We start from the raw sequence: 26,093 nt of genomic DNA on the forward strand, positions 1-26,093 counted from the left end.
TAGTGATGTCAGGGGCAACAGGCCCTAGTGATGTCATGGGTGTAGGCCCTAGTGATGTCATTAAGCATGATACATTAAGCATCAACCACAGTTGCTTGGAGCATACCACTCAAACAAAAAAAATTCTCTGATTGGAAATTAAGATGTTAGCTAATGAAGGTGTTCCTAGGTCCAGCTGAAATGACGGGATCATTCTTTCTCATCTGCTTAGGGAGCCTGGGTAGGGAATGCTGAATCTAGCCTACTTGCTTCTGGCAAGAAGGGTTTAAGTGCCCTCAGGCCAGACCAGTCACCAGAAGGCCATTGTAGGATGAAGGGAACCTAGTGTTGTGGAGATGTTAGATGGGAACACTCAGAAATAAAGATGGATCCCGCTGAATGCTGCAATTCTAAACACACTTACTAAGGGACTAAGCCCCATAGAACTCAACATGACTACTTCTGAATAGATATGGTTAGGATTGTGCTGTTGGTAAGGCTTCTCTAGGGATCCTCTGCAAAGATATCCGTATCAAAGCAGGCTTGGCAACCCCCTGCCTGCCTTTTAATGTGGCTGCTCCAAACATTTTTACAGACTTGATCTTTCACTGCAAAGAGAGTTTTTAAGAAATGAGTAAGAGTTAAGATTATCTACTCTTTCCTGCCTACCCTGTGAGTAATAATTGACAGAGAGAAAACACACATGGCTTGGTCTACCTTCACAGGCAGTACCTTCGGAACAACAGCAATTGAAGCCATATTTGCCCGTATGTGAATTCTATTTTACCACTATTGGGCAAGAAACAAACCATCATGCCAACAACAAGGTGCATCACGAGTGGGTTGAAGGGGTTGAACTGAGCACACAGAACCACTGTTGTTGCTTCTATGGATGTAAGGGAGTGAGGTCAGAGGTAAACAAAATGCATATAGAAAAACAAAAACAAAAGTGATGATTCCTTAAATGCAATACCATATCAACCACAACAAGATTCCTATGGGTAAGGCAGAAAACTCAGCATTCCACAACCAGGGTTCCTAACCAAACCTAAACCAATCCTGGCAGCCATTCACCTAACATCACAGAAATCCCCATGCAGCACAACCTCATCGGGAGTTGCATTTGGTACAGAATGCTGCAGCATGATTGCTGGCATGAGTGAAACCTTATAAACACATAATACCTCTGCTCTGAAATCTGCATTGGTTGTCGATTTGCTACCAGGCCATGTTCATGTTTCCATGTCACAGGTGCCACAAAGTATTTGTTCTGCTCTTGTGAGAAATCAATCCTTTATTGTGGAAGTACCTACACTTTGGAATTCCTTGCCTATTGACGTAAGGCAGGTGCTTCCATTGTACTCTTTTTGGCACCTGCTAAAAACATTTTGGTTTAGTAGACAAGCCTACCCATGCATATAGAAGCTATTATGTTTTTTATCTGTTTTTAATTCATTGTTGGTTTTATTATTTTGAACATTTTTAAATACCTGTTTTTAACTGTTTTTGCAAAAAAATTTATTGTTTTAATTCCTTCTGCAAACCGCTTTGAGTTTTTTTTATGTGGTGCATAAATGTTGTAAATAAAATACATAAATAAATTTTGGAGTCACTGTGACCCTTGCGTCTCTTTCCTCTTTTATGCACAAAGGAATCAGCCTTATACTGACTCAGGCCATTTGGTACCATAGCTCAGTACTGATCACATGGACTAGCATTGGCTCTCCAGCAGTCCAGGCAATAGTCTTTACTAGAAATTAGATTTTGGACCTTTGCATGCAAAGCATGTGCCTTGCCACTGAGCTACAGGTCTTGCCCTGTTTAAAAAAGTATCTTTTAAATTCTTTTCAATTCAGTAATGAATGCACAGTATACTTAGGGCAGATCCACACCATTCATTTAAAGCACATTCAATACACATTTGAAGGACATGAATCCCACCACAGGATTATGGGAACTGCAGTTTGTTAAGGGAGGTGGGGACTATAACTGTGAAGGGAAAGCTACACTTCCCAGGATTCTTTGGGGGGACATCATGAGCTTTAAATACGAGCTGGGTGTGCTTTAAATGTATTGTGTGGATTTACTTAATAAACTTTGCCAGATATAAATCATATTAATTTTTTTTAAATATGAAATCAGCTACAAGGTTTACTGGATGACCATGGGCTACTCACCATCTCTCAGCCTAATCTGCCCCCAGGGTGAAAACAATAGAGGGGGACCATGACCACCCCAAGGAAGAAGGGAACACTTAAAATATAAAGGAAATAACCATGTACAACGTAGTGTGAAATCAGATACTTACTGGGACATAGTATGAATAAATATTTATATAAGCATGAATGTCAAAGATGTTTATTATTTACATAACCTGTAAAGATATTTATTAGTGCAATTCTATGCATGTTTACTCAGAATCAAGTCCCAATGTATTCAAAGGGGCTTAATCAAACACGGAACTGTGCACAGGACTGCAACCTCAAGTGATCAGGAACTTCACTCACCAATCCAAAATTCAGAATCATGCCACTTTAAGATGACTTGCAATTGTTTTAATACTTCTTTTATGGTTACTGGACTTTAATTGAGCTGTCTTGGTTTACAATCGGCAATCTTACCTCACAGGGCTGTTGGAAAGATTCCATATACACATATACTGGACATGTAAAAATACATACACCCTAAATAACAGCTTATTGTTAAAACCAGTTGGTCACTGCAGAACTTTTTTTAAAAAAAGATCAGTGTTTCCTGAAAAATAATAGCAATGACACCTAAGTAAGCCCTGCCTAATTGCTTTTAAAAATAGAATTGGAGGAGGAGAGAAAGATTTACAGCACAACCACAATCCTTTGCCATGTTCACTCAAAAGCCCCATTGATTTATAGCACAATCCTAACCATGCCTACTCAAAAATTAGTCCTACTGAATTCAATGGGGTTTACTCCCAGCGTGTGGAATCCCAGAAAAGCGAGTACAGCATTGAAGCTTCATATTGGGAAGTTTTTCAAAACAGGCTTTGAATTAGACAAATAAACTGCCCTCTCCAACAGCCTAGGAAAATTTAAATTTGTTTGACTCCTCATAAGTAGAAAAGTATAACACATTGTAATGACATCATAAGCTGCATGCAAACTTCTTTTAAATTTCTGTTAAAAATTATTTGAAAGATAAAATGTATATGTTATTTTTGCAAGTAATTTAAAAAAACCTTGCATGTACACTTATTATAATCATAACTGAAATTATTCACAGTAAACAATTGCCTAACAAGATGCTGCTGTGATTTTTTTTGTCCTACATCTCCTGCATACAGAGAGAAAAGGATTTTTACTACTGCTGAAAGCTACAAACTTACTCAATTTATGAGATTTTCAGACAAACAGGAAAAGACTACAGTTTTCTGGCATTGCAATGAACTCTACCTGTTGCCTGGAGGTCAACAAATCCATTGTCAATCACAACCCTGACTTCACTTATTGGCTACAAACCTGAAAGGGCGAGGTTAGAGCAGGCAGCTACGAGCTCATTTAACAGAAGTTGTGAGGAGGCAGCTGACATGAGAGGAGACTCCTATTCCCCTGACAGAGTGTGATATTTGGGTGGGACACTACACGTACCTGCTGTAGAATAAAAAGGTGGGGGAAATGGTGAAAAACAATGATACTGTTCACAATGTTTTCCTTTTGGAAAGAAAAGGGGCTTCCCCTTTGCCCAGTTCCCACCCACCCAATCTCCTCTCCTCCTCTCCCCGCACTAGATCAGTTCACTTATCCTAAGCATGATTGCACAGGAGTAAATTCCACTGAACTCAAAAAGCATGCAAATGATCAAGCCTGCCCTCCCCTACTTCTCCCTCCTATCCCCTCCCTCTTGCACCTTCCCTCCTCCTTCCTTTGCCCCTCCCTCCCCATCCCACATCCCTTTCCAATCCCCTTCTTCCCCTTCCCCTTCCCCTTCCCCTTCCTCTCCCTCCTCCATGGTCAGTTTTATCTATCTTAAGCATGATTTCACAGAAGTAAATCCCATTGAACTCAATAAGCATGCAAATGATCAAACCTACCTTACCCTCCTCCTCACTCCCAACACCTCACTTTTGCTCCTTCCCTACTCCTTCCTTCACCCCTCTCCCCTCCCCATCCAATCCCCTCCTTCCCCCTCTCCCCCCTTTCTCCTTCCCTTTACTCTCCCCGTCCCTCCTCCTCCCCATGGTCAGTTTTATCTATTCTAACCATGATTGCATGAGACTATATACCACTGAACTCAATAAGCATACAAATGATGAATCCATTCTCAGCAAACTTGCACAGGATCCCATTTCTTACCTACTGGATTAAAAAGCAGAGAAATTCACTAATAGGCAAAAAACCTTGCAGTTTAAGAACATACCTATAGCCAACAGATATTTCTATCCAACTTTAAAAGCAGGGAAATTAGGCAGCTATAGTGAAAGCAGCAGGGGAGCAGGAGACCTACAGTAAACCATTTTCTTTTGCTTCTGTTTCTGTGAATGTGTGAAGTACAACACCACTTTGCAACACAAAAAAAACTCCAAAAACAATAGGGGAATAACGGCACTGACTGTTCTGCAGAATAGTTTCCAATGGGCAGGAGGATTATCTCAGTTTGCACAAGATAAAACAGTGGGAGGTGAAATATATTCTAGCAAATTTCTAGGTGTGCTCTATGTTTTTAATTGACCATGCCCACCTTTCCTTAAGTGGAGTGTTTTAAGCATAGCAGGCTGAAAACATGCATCTTGGGCAGGCCAAGTTTTATTTTTTCTAACAACTAGATTCATTGCAAATTCATTGAAATGATGAAACTGAGGTTATCATACTTTGGACACATAATGAGAAGACATGATTAACTAGAAAAGACAATAATGCTGGGAAAAACAGAAGGGAGTAGAAAAAGAGGAAGGCCAAACAAGAGATGGATTGATTCCATAAAGGAAGGCACGCATGTGAACTTACAAGATCTGAACAGGGTGGTTTATAACAGATGCCACCACACACCATATGCTCATAGGCACGTTACCAAATTTTTCCAAGCTACACAGGAAGTAGATTGGACTGTAAAAGACCAACCCAAATGGTGTTTGCATTTTGACATATTTGTAGGGCAGTACAATATCTCAGAGAGGAGGTCAGGTCTCCTGCTCCCCTGGTGCATTCACTATAGCTGCCCAATTTCCCTGCTTTTTAAAGTTTGATAGAAATATCTGTGAGCTATAGGTACGTTCTTAAACCGCAAGGTTTTGTGCCTATTAGTGAATACTCTTTTGTGCAGAGAAGGACACTGCTGACAGATGATGGCATATATCACAATGGAAGATTAAGAGGTGAATGATGTTGTGGGTGTTGTTGTGCAACAGTATTGCCTAAGCAGATAAAGGTAGGAGTGGCCATTGGGGAGCAGTGGGGCTGCAGACCTGCCTCATGGCAGCATGGAGGGTCACTGCCACACCCCGGGATGGTCAGTGTGCCATTGAGATTGGGGTAGTTTGACCTCAATGCCCCTCTGCCCTGCCCACTCACTGGCTCATTATGTGGCAGCAACACTGCTGTCAAAAGGCTAGATCTGTGGCATTGTCCCTTCCCGCCAGCCGCTCCTGGACAGGGTTTGTTATTATTATTGTTATTATTATTATACAATAGTACCAGGGATTGTTTCTCTAGAAAGCTATCCAAGAATAATGGTTGAGTCCTGTCATATGACACATGCTTTTTTCTTTGCTTCTTCTTCTTGACTGTGTATTTTTTAAAAGTCTTTTATTCTAGATTTAAAACAGATCAAACTGCTGCCTGTTGGAACGTGTGGTGTTCCACTCTATTCTGAAGGGTTTGGGTTTTTTTTTTTGCAATCTCTGAGTGTTCCCTTTTTCCCCATTGCTTTGAAAACTGTACCTTTCAGCTATCAAGTGGCTTATCTAGACTAAGAAAAAAAGGGGGGAACGCCAAGATGCTGGAAAATATGTTTATTTTCAAAAAAAAGCTCAATGTGTTTTATATACACTAAACAAGATTAAAGAAAACCATTTTAAATTCTTCCCTTAAGATCCTCCTGTTCTTATTTCTTTAGATCACCTATATGATTTGCCACTTGTTACTTTTACATGTTAGAGCTTTAATATTAAAATAAATGTTGAAATAATAATTTTCATCCCTCCATTCTGAACATAAGTATTTCGAAGTAAGTTTCATTGGAATCATTGCTACTTGCTTGCAAGTACTGTTTTAAAGACCAGGATGTCAGAGTTATACTGAAAAGAAACAGCATTAATCAATGCCACACTATTAAAAACAATAGAGCAACTAAACATAAAAAGCAGCATAAAAAGTCCCAATATTAATATTACTACTATACAACAGAGTATATTATATACCACATTTAACCTGTCAGATGCTTCATTAGCATATTTGACTCTAAACTGGCAATGAAGACGCTATGCTTTTCATATGTTCTCATTTCTATGATGGCTATAATCCTAAGCTCACCTACTACAAAACAAGTCCCCCTTCATGTATGTGCAAACATGACAAGCTGTCTTACAGAGAAAGCCAGGAAACTTAGATTTCCTAGAGGCAAATCCAATATAATACCCATACCAACTCTTCACAGACCTTGTTATTTCCCAGCTGAATTAATCTGATTTGGGGAAAATTCCATCACATCCCCAATATGTGAACAGGTGACTCCCAGATATGGCCAATACAACCACATTTTAACACAGCCAAATGTTTTTATCATCCTTTCCCTGTTATGTCAACCTCTATGTCCTGCCCAGAGTTTCACATAGGAGTCGGAGGAGAGTCTGGCAATAATTCTTGCTTTATTTGAATCACCGTTACATCAAAAGCAGTGCGTCTCATAGGCCTGGCTAGACTAACTCACTACTGGTGCTAACTATGCATGCTCTGCAGCATATGGAGTAAGTTGACTCAGCACCCCAATCAAAGGGGCACCACCTTAAGTAGGAAAGGTCTTCGCTCATAATCTCTGACTCCTTCGAAGACCCTCCCTCTGACCAAACCGCTTCTTGCATCGTCTCATATCGTCTCGTGCGGGGTGAAGTGGGGCGAGCCTCTGCCTGCTCATCGGACAGTACAGGCTCACTAGGTGCCGGCTCGACTTCAGCGGGTGGGGAGCGAGTTGGCAGGGAAACTTTTGACAGTCCAAGCCGAGCATCCTGGGGGGTTGGAGTTGGCGCGTGCGTGAGATCTGGCAACGAGCTTGCAGGTGGCAAGACGCTATCAGGTGGAACAGGCTCTAGGCCGCCCAGGGGAGTGTCCAGAGAGGTTGAAGGGTTGCTAACACTCCCCCCTCCCTCAAGGCTCTCAGAAGTCTCGTCCTCCTTTGCCCACTCGCTCTGAGGTGTTTGGAGTAACTGGGGCTCAACACTCTAATATGACAGAAATTTTATTTTATTTTTTAAATCATATGTTGAATCCAAAGGTGACCTTCCCCATCCATAGAAGGAGTCCTCCTGTGGCAAGAAGGGCCTTTAAATGGAAAGGCAATTGTCACCAGTTCTGGCTCCTCTCCCCATAATCCCCCATGTCACCTCTTATGCTATTTCTGAGCATCAGGAAACCTTCTACAGCAGATTTTTGTGGGGGAGGGTGCAGTTAGGGAAAGGTAATCTGATGGCGGGCTCTCCAACACTGGAGACATTCAAGAGGCAGCTGGACAGCCACTTGTCAGGTTTGCGTTAATTTGGATTCCTGCATTGACCAGGCGGTTGGACTTGATGTCCTTATCGGCCCTTCCAACTCTACAATCCTATGATCTCTGATCATCTTGGATCCAACCATAAGATGTGTTACAAGTAAAAGTGAGCAATCAAAAAGTTTCAGTTTTGCTACTGTCAAAAACCTTCGATTTTCTGATTTTGAGTGTTTCATACAAATTTGTATAATTCTTCCAATCAAAGGGAGCTGAAAAGGCTACTTAAAAAAACACACCCTTGGAGGCTGGGCAGCCCTAAGCATCTCTTGAAGGAGATGCAATTTGGGCTTGGGGATAGTCATCAGAAGAAGAAACATTTCATTTAATCTGTAAAATTGTCCCAAGTCTAAAAAATAATAATAAACAAATACATAGTTGCACGACAGGTAAGCCTTGTGTGACAGCCCAGTATGGCATCTAAACAGCCAAGATTTAGAACTGATATACAATCATTTGTACTTATAGTATATAGACTATTATGAGTACCTCTGGTATCTCTTCAGACATTTTTATAAACTGCAAGAAATATGTGAGCTATTAAAAGATATAATTCTGAAAAACAGACTGCTGTGTGAACCGCCAATTTAAGGCAACAACATAAACAATAAGTAACTTGTGTGCTCAAGTGAAGTGTCTTTTTAATTTTGAGTAATGAAGATGTCAAGCCAAATGCTAGAGTAGTTTAACTTAATTAGGTGTCCTATTTTTCCAGGCAGCCTTTCATTTCCCATTGAAAACTCAGCTTGTATGCAAGGCAGCAAGAGCAATTTTGTCTGTAATGAATACCTCTGGGATTGCACAGAGTAATCATTTGCATGCTATGCTGAAGACAGGTTTGAGTAACTAGTTTGGGCTTGTTGAGATGCCAGACATTGTGAGACTAACTAGATTAATCTGAAGCCTCCCATCATTATTGTTTCACTGGGTCAAGGGTCAATAGGTAAAGCTGAGTTTACAGAGGGAAACTTTGCAACAAGGAACAGGTTCATAGTTGTTTGCCTAATAAGTAGTTCAAAAATACTTTAATGCCCTCCGATAGACCTAGATGGTCATCATATGTATGCAGTTCATTCAATATTCCCCATGGTTATTTATCTCCATGCTATTGCCCGAGAAAGTTTCCTAGAAAGGAGTAAAAAAGAACATTAATTATATATTTAAAGGGACATTTTATACTGGGTCTGAACCACCCAAGGGTATGTTATCTCATGCAGAAAATAAAAGTAGGCATTAAGAGCTGGGAAGCAATAACCCCAGCACTTTCCTGAGAATGTATCATTGGATGATTGATTTTCTGTTTGCCTTCCACAAGATAAAATAGCTTTTGTTTTTTTGTTTTATTGATTAATAAGAGAAGCTAGCTACTGCAGCTGATAAGGGTTGTATAACACTTTATAGATAGCATAAGTGTTTAGATTAACACATTTTAATGAGGTATATAGCCTTCTACAAATAATAATAAATAACTGTAATCCAGACTTAGTTTGAACTATAAATGGAAAAAGCCAGACATACAGTATAAAAGCTGTTTGAACTAGATTATAGGAAAGAGGCAACACAAAAAAAAGGATGAAAAATAAAGGGGTGCAACCTCTGGACTACAAGACCAATTCATAAACAAAATCATTAGAAAGTAAAATACAAAGACCACATTGCCCTGTACAGAATGGTTATATTGCGTGCATTTGGAAGAATGAAAAAGGTATTCACTTCTATCTTACCAAGTAACTATGGTGCCCTTCAGACATGCTTTACTGTTTTAGAAGCACTGGTGAAAATTAATTCCCAATCTTAAATATATGACTTGTCATATGGAGGATACTATCAGGAGCTGCACATGGATGACCATGGAAGACTGCCATGGGGCAAAGGTAAGAAGAGTCTCTGATGGGTGATAAGTTCCATGCTATTTTAAATGTCATCACACTGAAATTAAATTATTAATCAAAAGTCCATATTTTACTGTGTGATCATGAATATATGAGTGGTGATAATATTTAAAAGCTGCCTGGGATGCGTAACATTACATTAGATATTTGTCACCAAGAATACAATATTTACATGTATAAAATATACACAAGCTTAGCAGCATCAAACAGTCTTTGGGGACAAGCTAAAAGAATATCATTAATTTTTATGGTATAGTTATACTTCTGGCTCATTTTCAGGAATGGCTTTTTGTGTAAATCATTTCAAGTCTAGAATTATGCTGTTTGCTTGCAGCAACATCGCAGGAACTGTAGTGAGCCATATGTTGCTATTTAGCAACTTAGTACATAAGTCCCAAAGCATATACTGATTTGAAAACTGAACAGAAATTATAATTGTCAATTAATGCTATGAGGCAAGTTGTCTTGAATTACCAAGGTATGGAGATTTGTGATGTTACACTTTTTCTTGACTGACAGATGAGTTTTTATTTATGTGATAGATAAATAAATAAATAAATAAATGTGATGAATTAATTTTAACAGCCTTAAAATTAGGCCCAAAGATGCCTCAGTGAACACCAACTTATTCTAGTGAACATAAAGAATTTGAAGTTCAGCTTTTTTAGTACATTTGTCTAATTTCTTATGCTGAACTATAAATTTAAGAGAAGCAGCATGCACATTTTTCATCAGCAGAATTTTTATTTATTGTCATATTAGATTGTACAGAGTAGTAGAAGCAGGGGCTACAAATATTACTAAAATATATTTATTCTGAATAATGCATTTGCAATGTAATAGTATCCTAATCAGAGTGTACCCACTGAAAATAATGCACATAACTAATCTAAATCCATTAAATTCAATGGGTCTACTCTGAGTGTAGCATACATACAACTCTATGTCTACAAAATATAGAGTGATCCTCCAATTTTAAAAAAAGGCATTTTAACATCCTTTTGGGAACCCTTGAGATAGTCCTGTGAAATAAAATGTGTAACCATATTTTTCTTGTACCTTGAAAAATCCCATGGACGTGATACTTGGTGTTTAAATATGCACAGTATAGAGCATATCAGCAGAAGGAAAATGGCTCTGTTGGAAAATGTGGAGATGCATTCTTTGTTCAAAACTATTGAAGACAGGCATAATGATTCTCTGAAAGGTAGCAGCTGCTTTGTAACAGCAATCATTCAGAGGGTTTGTACTTCTACAGTTTCAAACAAATTCAATTAGCCCTTGTGCTACAAAGCCCTTAAGGCATGAACAAGATGATGCCTCATTACTTTAATCTAACAGTACTGCTAAACTTGTCAAGACAGTTTTTTGGATGTAAAGGTTAAAAAAGAATATCCCACCCTCAACTTTTAATCAAACAGTTCTATTCAAAACTACCTGCAGAACTTAAGAGGATTCTTAGCTAAGCAAGTTCAACCATACAAGTTCATTCTTCCAAACGGCACTTTTAAAAAAATTCTGCAACAGACTGGGAAGTAATTTGCTGGGAACGCTCTCTTTTTAAACATAGTTTTTTAAAAATATTTTAACACCATGGGCCAGTCATGTTAAAGTTAACAAACTTTAAAAAACAGAATGAAGTTATAAATTCAAATATGAGTTTATATGACAGTTGCAAAATGCTATGATTTAATTAATATTCTATCTTAGTATAATGTCATTTTCCAAGGATGCTCATTCCTGTGTGACAGATAATTAAAACAAAAATAGTCATAATCACTGCAGGGTTTTTTTTTTTTTTGAGAACAATACTTTTAATTGCAGATGCATGGTAAAAAAAAATACCATTACTGGATTTCCAGTGGCCTGACACGCTGCTTATTTACACTTTATCCTACCTTTATAAAATATAATCAAGACACCTTACAAACAAATATTGGGTGACAACCAATGTTATTCAACCTCAGGGTTGAACCATTGACTTCAAGTTATTTAAGAATATAGATTTCAACGGGTCTACTCTAAGCATGTCTAATATTGGCTATCACGCAACCAGTTGGATCCAGACTAACAGTACAATCCTAACCATGTCTACTCAATGAATTCAGTGGGGCTTGCTCCCAGGTAAGTGCGGTTAGGATGGCAGCCTAAATTAGCTGAACTTATTTCCTAATGAAATCAATGGGACATTAATCATGACTTGAGTCCCACCCAATAAAGCAACTGTAAAAAAAACCCAACAACATTTACAATTAAATTGGGATCTGACCCAATGAAAACTATAATAGTAAAATAAAATTACGTAGACCGACAATTACCAGGACATTTAAGAGCAGCATGAGTATTCAGTCAGTTTGGTCTTCAGTTTGATCATGGAAACATTGCTACAGTTTATGGACACACCCATATTAATGGACTACATTTCAGCTTGAAGCTAGCTCTTTTACACTCTCATGGTGGCTGAAAAAAATTGACAGAACTGGAAAATCCCATGATGGGGGGTTATAAAGTCTAGTAGGACTCCTACACACAGACCATCAACTGTCCTATATGAAACATAAGAGAGAAAAACAGGCCTCAGGACCTGCTGAAGCTGGATTATTCCCTGCCCCCCCCCGCAACTAGGGGCTCTACCACCAACCACCCTGTGGGACCTGATAACTTTTTATATTTTCTAATTGTTAACTGTGGCTTTTAAAAGTGTAATTTAATGTTACTTGCAAGTCACCTTGGAAGAATTTGTAATAATATTAATAAATAAATAATGAATGGTGTGGGGATAAAATGGACAAATACCCCCCCTTCCAGAAAATGATATTAGAACTTAAGGTCAACCAAAGAAATGGACTTGCCATAAGATCATGACAAACAAAGTAAGCACATCTTCACACAATAACGACGACAGTTATGGGCTTAGATGATTTTAAAGGGGAATAAGAAAAGTCATAGAGAATAGGTCTCTCAGTGTTTATTGGCCATGGCAGCTAAGTGGACTCACCATTTTCAGAAGCATTAAACTACAGAATACTAGATGCTAATGGACAGAGCTTGGAAAAGTTACTTTTTTTGAACTACAACTCCCATCAGCCCAATCCAGTGGCCATGCTGGCTGGGGCTGATGAGAGTTGTAGTTTAAAAAAGTAACTTTTCCAAGTTCTGCTAATGGACAAGAGTGGAAGAGGACTATTGCCTTCATCTCCTTTGGTATAATGTCCACATCTGGCTGGTCAACATCTGAAAACAGCACCTGGACTAAACAGACCTGACCCAGCAAGACCCTTTGTTTGCTTTTATTTTGTTTTATTTGTTTATTCTTATGTGTAACTCTGAAGGCCTAAGCCGGCCATGTGGTGGGTTAGAGCGTAATTAACTTAAAAAAATACGTTCCCCCCCATTGAATACACCAAACAGATCTGAACATGAGTAAAGCAATTTGTGTCACCTGTGGCTTATAATTATTAAGTTGTCTGTAGTCAGATAAACAAATAGCATGCACCTGTAAAGAGTATTTCCTAAAGGTAAAACAACTGCTTGGGAATGATCATGCTGGCAAAACAGCTGCTTGCATCCTGGAGAGCAAACAAGGTGGTTTCTTCAACAACTGCCAACTCTGGTGTTTTATCAGTGCTATCTCATTAGCTGGAAACAAGGCTTAAATGCTTTGTTTATAAATTATGATTATTTCTGATTGCAGCAGTTACTGATAGTGCCACTCATTTGCAATGCAACTCTTTGAATTTGTTTAATTACAATTTGAAACAAGGCAGAGAAGATTAATTAACCCACCTGGCTGGCTGGCACATACTCCTGGCTCGGCTCTGACATACTCATATACATGTTCTCACCGTCAAACTGCAAATGAAAAAGAAAGAAATATACATATAAATATATATATATAACTGTATATTAAAATCAGCAACTCTGAATGCTTCCGGCATCAAGTAACAAATAGTCACCATTAAAAAAATATATAGCTTGGTTAAAAGATGTGCAACGGCTAGTGTACATCTTGTCTTTGATGTTCCTGTTGCCATCCTTGTTGACCCTGGATGTCAGTGATTAGGAGTAATTAGTGGTCTAGTAATTGCAGCAGGCAATGAATGGTTTCCTTTCATCTACAGTCTGTTTTGTGCGCCATGTATACATATTAGTGGTAGTGAAGTAGTAAATATTTTTGATAAGAAAAGGGGCATAATGGAAAAATTAAATAACTCTCTTTATAGAAGCTTCAGTCCTGATAAATAACCATTTAAAAACAAATTAAATCTCACCTTAAATACTTATTCAGAAAATAAAGGACAAAATAGAAATCTGAGGCAAATTATGTACCACATGTACACAAAGACATGCTCAAACAACAATTGATTTAATAGAGTGAAACAAACAACAACAACAACAATACCACCTTCACCCAGAGGTCTCAGGGCTGGTTGCAATCATTTAAAAATACATCATTAAAACAATTAAGACAACCTAAAATCACATCAGCTCAAAAAATAAATTATTCTCTGTTACCATAACTGAAATTGCCATCCCAACAAAACTGATAATTTATACTTTTTTTTCCTTTTCTTAAATACAGATTTGTGACTAAAATTAAATGGTGTGAAGGCAATTAGCAATTTAAATTCCAGACAGAATGTAATTCAAGAGTTTGTTTCTCTGCCTATCTAGTATCACAAACAATATCATGAAGCCAGTCTCCACCTGGGATTTTCTAAGTAACAGCTTAGGAATTAGTAGAAGATTCAAGGTTAGCATTCAGTTCCACCCACACAATAGAGGGAAAAGGCTATCTGCTCCTTCCTGCTAAATAATGGTCAGGGCAATCAGGACCCCTGAAGATATTCATCGGACTCTCAGAGGTAACCTGGGTTCCTCCAGGGCTCTGCTAAAACAGCTCCTCTTTTTCTAAACTTGTGCTGCTGCTATTAATAATAATAACAGCCTTCCATATACAGTTTAAAACAACAGAATATGAATTTTATTCTGCTAGGCCTTCTGAGGGCCAAACTACATGTTACACTTAATGCACAGCATGCAGCTACACCTCCAGAGTTTCTTTAATTAATTAATTAAAGGATCTCACACACTCTGAAGCATTATCTGCACCACAGCACAGCCCTGAGCTGCAAGAAGAACAAAAATTGCTCCCCATGGCACAGGTGCACATAAGAAAAAAAAGAAAAATAAAACCTTTTTTTAATTAACAGAGCAATCCAGATGATGGGGAGTCGGCAGAAGGGGTGCCCGCTTGGGAGCTGCCAGCCTGACTGAACACCAGCTCCATGAGGAGCTGCATGTACAAGCAAGCTAGAAAGTGCTGGATCCCACAAACAGGCCTCCTGGGGACCCTGTAAGCCACAATAGACATGCTTGTACTGCACCAGCCTTTTGGTGGGAATAGTTTCCAGGCAGATCAGGAGGGAGGGCTCCAAACAAAAGGATCTTGCTAAAAGTCCCCCCCGTGGCTCCGCCCCACCATACCCCAGGAATGCCCCCTTTTTCAGGGCTTCTGCTGGCCTTCGTCCACCTGGCTGGCGGGTCTTCAACGGCGCCAGCAGGCTCCCGGCAGTGCCGCAGCTCACCCACAGCAGAGGGCTGCTGGCAGTGGAGGCCACCAGTGCTGGGAGACTGCCAGTGCAGCCAGGGGTCCACGGCATAAACTCCCTCGAGCCCGGCAGAAAGGTCAGTTGTATTGCACCCTAAACCGCTAAGCCATTCAGCAATTTTTGTCCCTATCATAGCTGGGAGGAAAGCAACAAACCTTCCCTCCCTGAGGTCCAGATAACAACCCCTCTCGCACACACCTCTAATTAAAGAAAATCCAGAGGTGTAGCGGCAGGACTATACATTAAACATAATTCTTGCTTCTGACCCAAGGGTCAGGACCTGAGAGTGAAGTAAATGTGATGGGCACTGAGGGTGGGTAGAGGCAGCCGCATTGGTTTATTGACATGTTTGACCCCATTCATATAAAAATGAGACTGTGGTGTTAAATTGCTTTTTAAAGTTTGATAGAAATATCTGTTGACTACAGATATTTTCTTAAACCACAAGGCTTATTTTGCCTGTTTCTCTGCTTTTAATCTGGGAGGTAAGATATGGATCCTGTTCAAGTTTGCTGTGAATGGATCGATCATTTGCATGCTTATTGAGTTCAGTGGGATGTACTCCCCCGCAGTCATGCTTAGGATAGGTGAAACGGACCACATGGGGAGGGGGGAGGAGGAAAGACAGAGGGGAGGTGGAGGAGGAGGGAGCATTTCTACTGGGTTTGTCTAAGTTTGCCTGGTAAGTTTGTTGTGTTTGTTATGGCATGTATTATGTGTTGGTGTGCATTTCTGGCCAGGTTCAATCAGTCGCTGACTGAGTTCTGTGATATTGTGAGTTGTTGAATGTTCTGTCTAGTACGTCTCTCCATATAACAAAGCATGTGTTGATGGAGGTTTCCAATCATGCTCTTTGGTTGCGATGAATCTGATGAAGGTGAACCATTTTTTGTGAACTGTATCCATGCCACTTTTCTGTATTATGTTATTTTAGATATACTAAACAGTGCAATCCTATGCAGTCTACTTAGCAGTAAGCCCCATTGAGTTCAAGGGGGCATAATGCCAGGTAAATGTGGATAGGATTACAGTTTTAATTAAACTATCTTTTTGTAAGCTTCTCTGGTTTGTTTTACCCAGTATTTGACTTGTGCAAAGCTGGCCTTTTTAGGCTGCAATCTTATGCCCACTGACGTGGGAAGACCCACTGAACTCAATGGGACGTACTTCTAAGTCGGCATATATAGGTTTGCCCCATTAGCAACAACGGCAATAATTAAAATGTCAGGAGTTAAAATTAGGCTCTTTCCCAGGCTTTCAGGCCCTTCTTCCCCCCCTATGTGCTATAGGAGAAAGAAAAATCCTTTTAAACTGTTATATCTGCAGATAACATATCGCCTACTGCAAAACACAGCCCTGCATAGCCCAGAAAAAGTCCATTGACTCTGGGCCGATAATTTATTTGAATCTACAGAGATGCAAGTACCACAGAGCAGGGGTGGGCAAAAGGTGGATTGGGATCCACTGGTGGATTTGTGGGTGATTTGCAGTAGGCCAGCAAGGATTTCTGATTCCCAACTGTTTACAACAATAGCAACAACAAAATGACTTTTCCCCATCTAAATTAGACTGTTGAAATGAAGAAACCTTAGGGTAGCCAGGAATGAGCTTTTGTATGAAAGTAGCGTGAGGTCAAAATAAGAACAACTCCTAGGCACAGAATGTCCTCAAAGGCACCCAGTTCTTTACTTCCAACTTTTGCACCTGGCTCTAGCTGGTAGATCTTGGTGTTCTAGTGAACAAAACCACCTCAGACTAGATCAGTCAAGCCAGCAGTCTGCCTACAGAGATATTTCTAGTGGGTGACAATCAAAAGCCACTAGGGTGTAATTCTGTATCTACTTACCTAAGAGTAATTCCCGTATCATTTCATGGGACCTAGTTCTGAGCAGTTGAATATAGGGCTGTGCTGCTAATTTAATAGAACTGACCCATCTGATATACTGATGCCAATCCAAGAATTCTTATGTTCCAAGTCCTCTTGCTAACTACTTTGTATTTTACATAGGGTAACTATATTTTCTATAGCTCGATGACACTTTGTCTGAGCTTGTATCCGGGCTTCCAAGCGCCATGCTAATTATAGTTGGATATTCTGAAGACTTGTATGAAAATTTATATACTTCATACTTGATAAATTCCTTCTGACAAAGTTTCTTTTCACATTAAATTGGTACTTCATGTGCAGTTGGGTGAAACCAACAAGAAGCGGGGGGGGGGAGAAACAGGATTCTACATATGCTGCCCCGAGCTCCTACTAGGAGGAGGGATGGGATATAAATTTAATAAATAAACAAACAAACATGATTTCTAGTATAACTTGAACCAAATCAAGGATTCTATATACTTTGTAAATGAAAAAAAGTAGTATGAGGTCAACCCTGTACCCTAAAATTGCTGTAAGTGGTTTTACCTGCAACTTTGGTTGAAATCCTATTTATTATTATTAATTTATTTGTTACATTTATACCCCGCCTTTCTTTTCATCATAGAAACCCAAGGCAGCTTACATAAGGTTCTCAGGTGGTCTCCCATCCAGGCACTGACCAGACCTAACCCTGCTTAGCTTCAGCAGGGTGTTGGCCTCATGCGCCTTCAGACCATAGCCTGGAACCTATGCACACTAACCTGGGAGTAAAGAACAATATGCACGTGATGTTTATCATGTAGTTTGCCCTTGAGTGCAAACTTTTCGTTCATAAATTGCTAGCATGAATTATTTATTGTAGCAGCACGTGGGAGATGGAGCCACAGAGCTGCTTCCCTGACAGCAGTATTGCTTCTGCTTACCTGGATGAGCCTAGGGCAGGGTGGTGGTGACGATGCAGCTATCCAAGTGCACAGATAGGACCACTGCTGCCAATATGGGATTCTCATCATTACATCAACACGATCCTGATCTAGCTGCTTTCCTGTCCTGCCCAGCCCTACTTGCGTTGAGAAGGAGGTTGTAGGGATGGGATCCATTGGCTGGTGCAGCTTCGAAAACATTCTATAGACCTAACAGGATGGTATCAATTGGAGATCATTCTTTGTCTGCTATTCTCTGCTTTTAGCAATCCAATTTTTTCCCTCCCCAAATATATTGATATTAATGTTGGTCTTTTTAAATGAAAATCAATATTTTTAAAGGAAATGTAATTAACGGGCTCCTTCTAGGAGAAAAAGTGGGATATAAAATAAATAAATAAATAAAAGGAAATATTGATAAAATTATCATTCTTAATATTGATATTTTAGAAGCAAATTGTTTTTTTTTTTAAAAAAAATCTATTTTCAAAAATAGCCACAGAAAATCGCTACATAAAAATCCAATCTCCAGAAATAGACAATAAGCCAATTAATGGAAAATTTGGTACCAAATCCAAATTGGGCGGAATTCTAGCATATCCCTAGGTGTTGTTATCTGACCACATTCACCACTACTGGTAATCTGAATAATTCCTTTGATTGCTCCTCTTTAATGCCTACAATTGGCATTGGGGGGGGGGAAGCTTCCATTCATTCCAATGGTATTTTCCAATCCAAATTGTAGGGGTATAGAGCCCCTTCCCCAATCCAGATCAGGACCGCAGCATAAGAACATAAGAACATAAGAAGAGCCTGCTGGATCAGGCCAGTGGCCCACCTAGTCCAGCATCCTGTTCTCACAGTGGCCAACCAGGTGCCTGGGGGAAGCCCACAAGCAGGACCCGAGTGCAAGAACACTCTCCCCTCCTGAGGCTTCCGGCAACTGGTTTTCAGAAGCATGCTGCCTCTGACTAGGGTGGCAGAGCACAGCCATCACAGCTAGTAGCCATTGATAGCCCTGTCCTCCATGAATTTGTCTAATCTTCTTTTAAAGCCATCCAAGCTGGTGGCCATTACTGCATCTTGTGGGAGCAAATTCCATAGTTTAACTATGCGCTGAGTAAAGAAGTACTTCCTTTTGTCTGTCCTGAATCTTCCAACATTCAGCTTCTTTGAATGTCCACGAGTTCTAGTATTATGAGAGAGGGAGAAGAACTTTTCTCTATCCACTTTCTCAATGCCATGCATAATTTTATACACTCAAAGGTAAACAACATGATTAATGTGGCATGTAGAATAGCCGTAAAATACTGTGAAATATACTTCTGAGTAAACATGCATTAACAAGGTAATCCTATACATGTCTGCTTAGAAGTATATCTCACTGAGTTCAGGCAATTTTTAGGATTCCCAATTTCATAGGTGTGAGCATCAGTGGGTTTGCTGTACACCTATCTAAACTGGAAATCCTGCCATCCTAAGCATATAAAGAAAAATATTATGTATAACTTAGCTCTGAGAATTAAACTTATTTGCAACACTGAAGATAAATACCAGAGAAGGATCAGTGAACTTAAAGAACACCTTCTTCTGAGAAGATATCCTCCACATATTATCAACTTCAACATCCACCGAGCCTCTATTCTGTCCAGAGAAAACCTTTTCCATCATACTGAGGTGTCAAAGAGCAGAGAGCAATGGATTCCATTTGTGGAAGATTTCCATCCAGCATCTCCTAACTATCACGAGCAATCGGGGAGAGCTTACCCATTGCTGGCAAACTCTGAACATCTTGCTAGAGCCATCAGCAGGCCTCCTGTTGTAGCATTTCGCCAGCCTCCTAATTTGCACAGACTGTTAGTGAGAGCTGTGCTTAAGCCACCTATCACCAATCCTGGGTCTCATCCTTGTCACTAAAACGCTGTATCACCTGTGTGTACCTCAGGGAGACAGCTACTTTTACGAGCACTAGGACAGGCAGGACATATTACATCAAACAGAACACCACCTGCAGGTCTTGCAATATAATTTATGTCATCGAATGCAAAAAACCAGGATGTCATATCCAATATGTAGGAAAAACCACAACTGACCTATGCACATGCTTCAGAAACCACAAATCGGCAATCTTAACAAAAAAAGTGGAGCAACCAGTTGCAAAACATTTCAACACTGAGGGTCACAGCCTGTTGGACTTTTCTGTAACAGCTACAGAGATGCCATTGACTTAAGCATTGACTTAAAGGGAGAACTTTTGGATATACTCTCTGGACACATTGGCACCACATGGCCTGAACCTGGAGGACAGTACCACCACTACTTAGCTTCTGCAAATGAAGCCCCGCTGAGCATTCCATCCTCAAAGCTCTATAACTGCCACCTTGGTAACAGCATTTGTATGTTAGCAGCTGATGAAGGCGGAAGCCAAAATGTTTTGGTATTACACTAAAAACCTCTGTTTTGTTAATCACTATTACGTGTATATACATTGGCCTTATTGATCTTTCAGTTGGGTGGGGAGTGGTATTTCCTTATTACTGATTGATGATGGATAAACACTTTTAGTACTATGTATGCTTTTATTGCTTTTGGCCATTTTATGGTATCTGAAGTATCTTGGACAGCTCCTCATGGCAGGGATGCGAGCGTGCAGCCCGCATCACGCATGTGTGCCATCAGCCAAGATGGCGGCAGAGGCTTCAGCCCCTTAGGAAAACCTCAGTCACCATCTTTATTAAGGGCACCACTGCGTGAGCAACCGCAAACAAAGGTAAGTTAAGCAAGGGAATAGCGGAGCCCTGAAGCTCTTGCCGTGCGATCAGCAGCAGTGATCCTGCCGAGAATTGTGGAAAGGGAGCAGAGGGGCCCCTCAGGGGCTCCTGTAGCCTCAGGGGCTCTCAGGCCAGTGCCCCACCTGGCCGCCCCTTGGAACTGGCCTTGCTAGACATAGCTTTATTCAACACCAATTGTGATGGTTTTCACTTGTCTAAGGAAGGGTGTTATAACACAGTCATTGGAATCAAATGCTAATGGCAAGGATTATGGATTTTTTGGGGGGGGGAGAAAGGGGGCCAAGCTAAGCTAAATCCTTCCTATGACAAAATGAGAAGTATAGACATGGAAAATATAAGCAGGAGGAGGAGGATGGGAATGTGCTAATGAGATTCATCTGGGCTGAGATAAGAATGTCAGACCCTCACAAGACTGGAATGGCATGTAAGTGGGACTTCTATCTAACATAGTGAACAAATGGAATCCAAGTGGGCCACAAGAAGGAATCGCCATAAGAGAAAACTGGTAATTTATTAGATGCATTTTCACTGTGAACATCTCGTTTGGCTGGCACTACTTCTGAGAGAAAGGTAGTCGTAATTTTGTAATAGTAAAATTAGGTAATTTTAGACTTTGACCTTAATAGAGAGGCTCATATTAAGATGATAATATATATTTCTTCACTTACTTCAAAATGTGGTAAGGCAGACCTGCTTCTTTTGGGAGGGGGCCCTCCCGCTCCTTCTACTGAGTAAGACTATGGGTCTTACCCTGATGGAACTTATGTTGTATTCCAGAAGAGGTGATGTGGGAGCAACCATTAAATCAAAATGTAGCAAAGGATGTGTGGGTACCTGCCTGTAGACTGAACAATGAAGGGATGGCTGCTGAGCACTTTCTATTCACAGGAAGTAGGAAAGATTTAGGAAGATTTTGAAAGGCTCTTTCAAACTAACAAGAAAATATCCTTGGGTATTCAGGCAAAGCTCAACATCTATGAGTTTAAGTTGCTTTGCTATCATGAAGGAGTCTTTGTGCAGAGTTGAGAATACCTTAAAGAAACAGAAGAGTTGGATCTGACTCTCCATCACACCTACACAGCCAAGTGATTAATGTTCTTGTGATATATAGCCACAAGTGCACAACCTTCTCCTAAAAGATCACATTTTCTTCCCAGGATAAAGCAACCAACTTCCATTCTACCAAGTTGCTAATCCTGTACATGTACAGCACATCGGATAATTTTTTTTCCCTGGAACAATTCTCTTTGCCCTTTATTATATTCTTTACAGAATATTCTTCTTCAAAAGGCTTCAAGGTTTTAAGTTATTAAAATTAAAGGTTCTGCAGAAAGTAAATGTGCATTGTGATTTTTTTCATAAACCAAAAACCCCATGAGTGCTCTAAAACCTCTCTCTCTCTCTCTCATATATATATATGCTCTCACACCATCATGATGTCACAGCATGATGGTGGGAGAGGGCAAGCCAGTGAGTTATGCAGCAGCAACAGACCAGGCCTGCAGGCCGGCATGTTTGGCCCATGGGGAGAGAAGGGAGCTTCAGTGACCTGTGTGGGGGTAGGTGTGGGGAAGGGGTAACCTTCAGCAATGAGCACAGGGGTGGGGGTGGGGAAGGGGCAACCCAGAGACCCATGTGGGGTTGGCAAGCGAAGCAAGCAGGGGCAGAGCTCCTAGTCTTTGTATAATTTTGTGTCCTCAAATGATGGTCACAAAATGGAAAGTCTTATAAAAAATGAAGTTCTACAAAATAAAAATCCTTTCAATATGATGTAAATTTCATCCAAATTTACAATTGATTTAAATCAATAATTTATCAGCTGCACATATCTTTAAAAAATGGGGGACTAAACAACAAGAAAGCTTTTGCTCTATAGTGCAGTTTATGATGGAGTACATTACAAAATTTAAAATGAACGAGAGAAAACAACAAACCATAATCACTTGATTTTTCTGTATTTTAATGTGTTGGGGGGTTGCTAATGTGTTTAGCCTATATTATCGGTAAAACACTAATCCTGAAAAAGCTTTCAGAGTGCAATCATTTTAAAAACAAACACAAACAGATTCAGAATGAGCCATTTCTAGGGTCTGCAAGTCAGAAATGGAAAAAATGGATAAAGCAAAGATAGATTGCACAAGTAAATCATCTACTGATTAGGCTAAAGGGGAAAAATTGATCTTGTTGTAGAAACCATTATAGCTAAAAACAGAACAGCTCTGTAAATGATATGTCATTATAAAACTGAAACAGTATCTTCTTCTAACTTGGCAAAACTGCATATGATTTACACAGTAGTATGACATTTCCAAGTAAAGGTTGAAAAAAGAAAGGCTGCACATAAGCCCTTGTTTCTGGTAATACCTCTTTTTTAAAAATTCCAGGTTTCATATTAAAGTAGAAGTGCCATTGTATGAAACAGGAATGTCGCTGTGTCAGAATAATCACAAAAAGGACAAGATAATAGATTTTATATTTTTTTTATGAATGAAGAGAGCTCCAAGGAGAGAAGGGGAAGCACCTTCATTGTAGACAGTTACTCCCTTAGGTCACTCCCAATGTCTACACATTGAGCTTGGTCAGCAGAAGAAAAACCTACATGTATATAATTCTATGTGTATAGTCTTTTTACACAATAAGGAACAGTGATCATTCAGGGTTCAGATGTCCATGTCCAATATGTGGGCATAGGGATAGGTTTGGGGAGGCCACATGCCATGGGCAAGGCCAGGAGTGCAGACCCAACTCCTCTTCTACTTGTAGAAAGCTCTTCACCCATATACCCTTACCTTACAGAGTTGTTATGAGGATAAAATGAGGAGGGCAGAATCCTCTATACTACCTTGAGCTCCTTAAAAGGAAAGGTGGGATAGAAGTGTAATAAATAAATCAGGACTATTATTATTCCCATTTCTTATGATTGAGATATGTGGATCAAGATTTTTCCTTTTGGCATTTAACAATAAAAAGTTCAGAATGACTCAAGAATAAGTAGTGTCCTCTGACAGTAGCATATTTGTAAAAATAATTCACAAATTAATAACTTAATATCATGTTCTGCTGTTCCATAGAAGCAGAATATAGAGCAGAGAATACAGTAAGGTGCAGGCATCTGTATAATCTTGCGGAGGCACTAGATGTCAGCTCTGCACCTGCACCAGAGTGGCAGAACCATTCTTCACCACAGTGGGTGAAACACTATCTTATGTAAGAATGATCAATAAAGTATAGCCTACTCAACTGGCAACAGTTTTCTAAGGCCTCAGACAAAAATCATTCTCAGTCTTCAACAACTGAAAATGTTGAAGATCTGCATGTGAAGCATATGCTATGTGTTCTCTTCACTGCCTCTCTCACCTCCCACAACTCACTACTGACACTCAGGGACTAGGATAATGGTGATATAGGTTTGATTTCTGAGTCATCCTACCCTGGCTAACTCAGGGTATATAGAAAATAGGGTTGTTAGGTGTCCAGTTTTCACTTGGAGACCCTGGCTTTTTGGGGTAATCTTTGGATCTCCAGGTGAATCCATTTAATCTCTGGACTCTCAGCTTTCATTTTTTTAAAAATTAAGTTTCTAAGTGGTCTGGTTCATGAGATATACACTAAAATGTCAGCAACCCCTCCCCGCAATTCAGAGGAATTATTTCTTAGCTGGCTGCTCTAAGCTTGCCCTTTCAGGTTTGTAGCCAATAAGTAAAGTCAGGGTTGTGATTGACAAGGGATTTCTGGGCTTCCAGGCAGTATCTGGACCCCACTACAAAGGTAGAAAACTGTTGTTTTTTCCTGTTTATCTGAAAATCTCATAAATTGAGTAAGTATATAGCTTTCAGCAGTCCCAAAATTCTTTTTTTCTCTTGTGTGCAGGAGTCAAACAAGATTAAATTTTCCTGGGCTTTTGAAGACGGCAATGTTTTGAAAATGTTCCCGATATGAAACTTTAATCCAATACTCACTTTTCTGGGAGTAAAGCTGCAATGCTAATCCCACATACCTGGAGTAAACCACATTGAATTCAATAGGACTTACTTTTATGTAGACATGGTTAGGATTGTGCTGCAAATTAATGGAACTTTTGAGTGAACATAGCAAAGGATTGTGCTTGAGTTGTAAATCTTTCCCCCTCCAATCTTATTTTTTAAAGCAATTAGGCAGGGCTTACATGGGTATCACTGTTTATATTATGTAGGAAACTAATACTGATTTGATTCTTTAAAAAATGTTCTGCAATGGCCAACTGGTTTTGACAGTAAACTATTATATGGGGCGTATGTAGTTTTACATCTCCAGTGTGTATGTGTATATGGAGTCTTCACAACAACCCTGTGAAATAGGATTGCCAATTGGAAACCAAGGCAGCTGACAACAAGAAATAAATCCCTACAATGGCCTTCTGGTGACTGGCCTGGCCTGACAGCACTTAACCCCTTCTTGCTAGAAGCAAGTAGGCTAGATTAAATGTTCCCTAACCAGGTGTCATCTTTTAGCTAAGATTTCTATCTTAATCTCCAATCAGATAAATGTTTTTTGTTTGAATTGTATGCTTCAAGCAACTGTGGTTGATGCTTAATGTATCATGGTTAATGACATCACTAGGGCCCACCCCTGTGACATCACTAGAAACCACCCCTGAAATCTCAGGGTTTGGGATGCTTCTGACCTGGCAGCCCTAATAGGAAGAGTATGTAGATGTGTGTGAGAGTGAGTGTGTAAGTGAGCAAGCAAGAGAATTATTTTAAAGTGGATTTATTATTTTACATTATTTTAAAATTTAAAATTAAATTTTTAGATTTAATAATTTTAAATTAGCTAACACACACACCCATCAGTAAGTAAATTGTAGTGATGCTTATAAAATTCTCCAGTTCTGAATGACCTGATGACTATTGATCCACTATACTTCCATTTTTATTATCATTGGGTTTTTAAAAACAAAACAAAAAAACAAAGATCTAGACTTCTGAGCATATGCAGGGCCATATTCCAATAATAAAATTTACATCTTTTTCTGTACAGATTATTACTATGCACAATCTCATGTGTACATTTATTAAAAACAACCAGAAAAAGGAATCTTGATTCAGTATTATAATCACATCAACATTCCTTTTTGCCTTGTGATTTAATCACATTTTTATACATAGCACAAAAAGAAAAAAAGGATAATTCCATGGAAGGAAAGTGGTAACCTTGATATTTTACCATTGGTACCAATCACATGGAGAACACCTTTGAAGGTGCTTTTAGTCAACCACAGAGTTCACATTGGAACACTGGTGATGAAAACAATCCTT

The 26,093-nt window shown here is 39.6% G+C and overlaps 1 protein-coding gene across 17 annotated transcripts in view; it reads right to left on the bottom strand.

Annotated features, from left to right (window-relative positions):
- TOX (thymocyte selection associated high mobility group box) overlaps window positions 1-26,093 on the bottom strand; it is a 348,499-nt gene that overhangs the window by 140,256 nt on the left and 182,150 nt on the right. For 9 of the 17 annotated variants that reach the window (XM_061599530.1, XM_061599521.1, XM_061599512.1 and 6 more), the window contains one exon: window positions 13,389-13,454. In XM_061599530.1, coding sequence (XP_061455514.1) covers window positions 13,389-13,454 — 66 coding nt within the window. Of the gene's footprint in view, window positions 1-13,388; window positions 13,455-18,004; window positions 18,215-26,093 lie in introns of all 17 variants that reach the window. The other 8 variants (XR_009759373.1, XM_061599460.1, XM_061599468.1 and 5 more) reach the window with 1 other exon arrangement.

Source organism: Rhineura floridana, chromosome 1, assembly GCF_030035675.1.
Source record: "Rhineura floridana isolate rRhiFlo1 chromosome 1, rRhiFlo1.hap2, whole genome shotgun sequence".
NCBI lineage: Eukaryota > Metazoa > Chordata > Lepidosauria > Squamata > Rhineuridae > Rhineura > Rhineura floridana.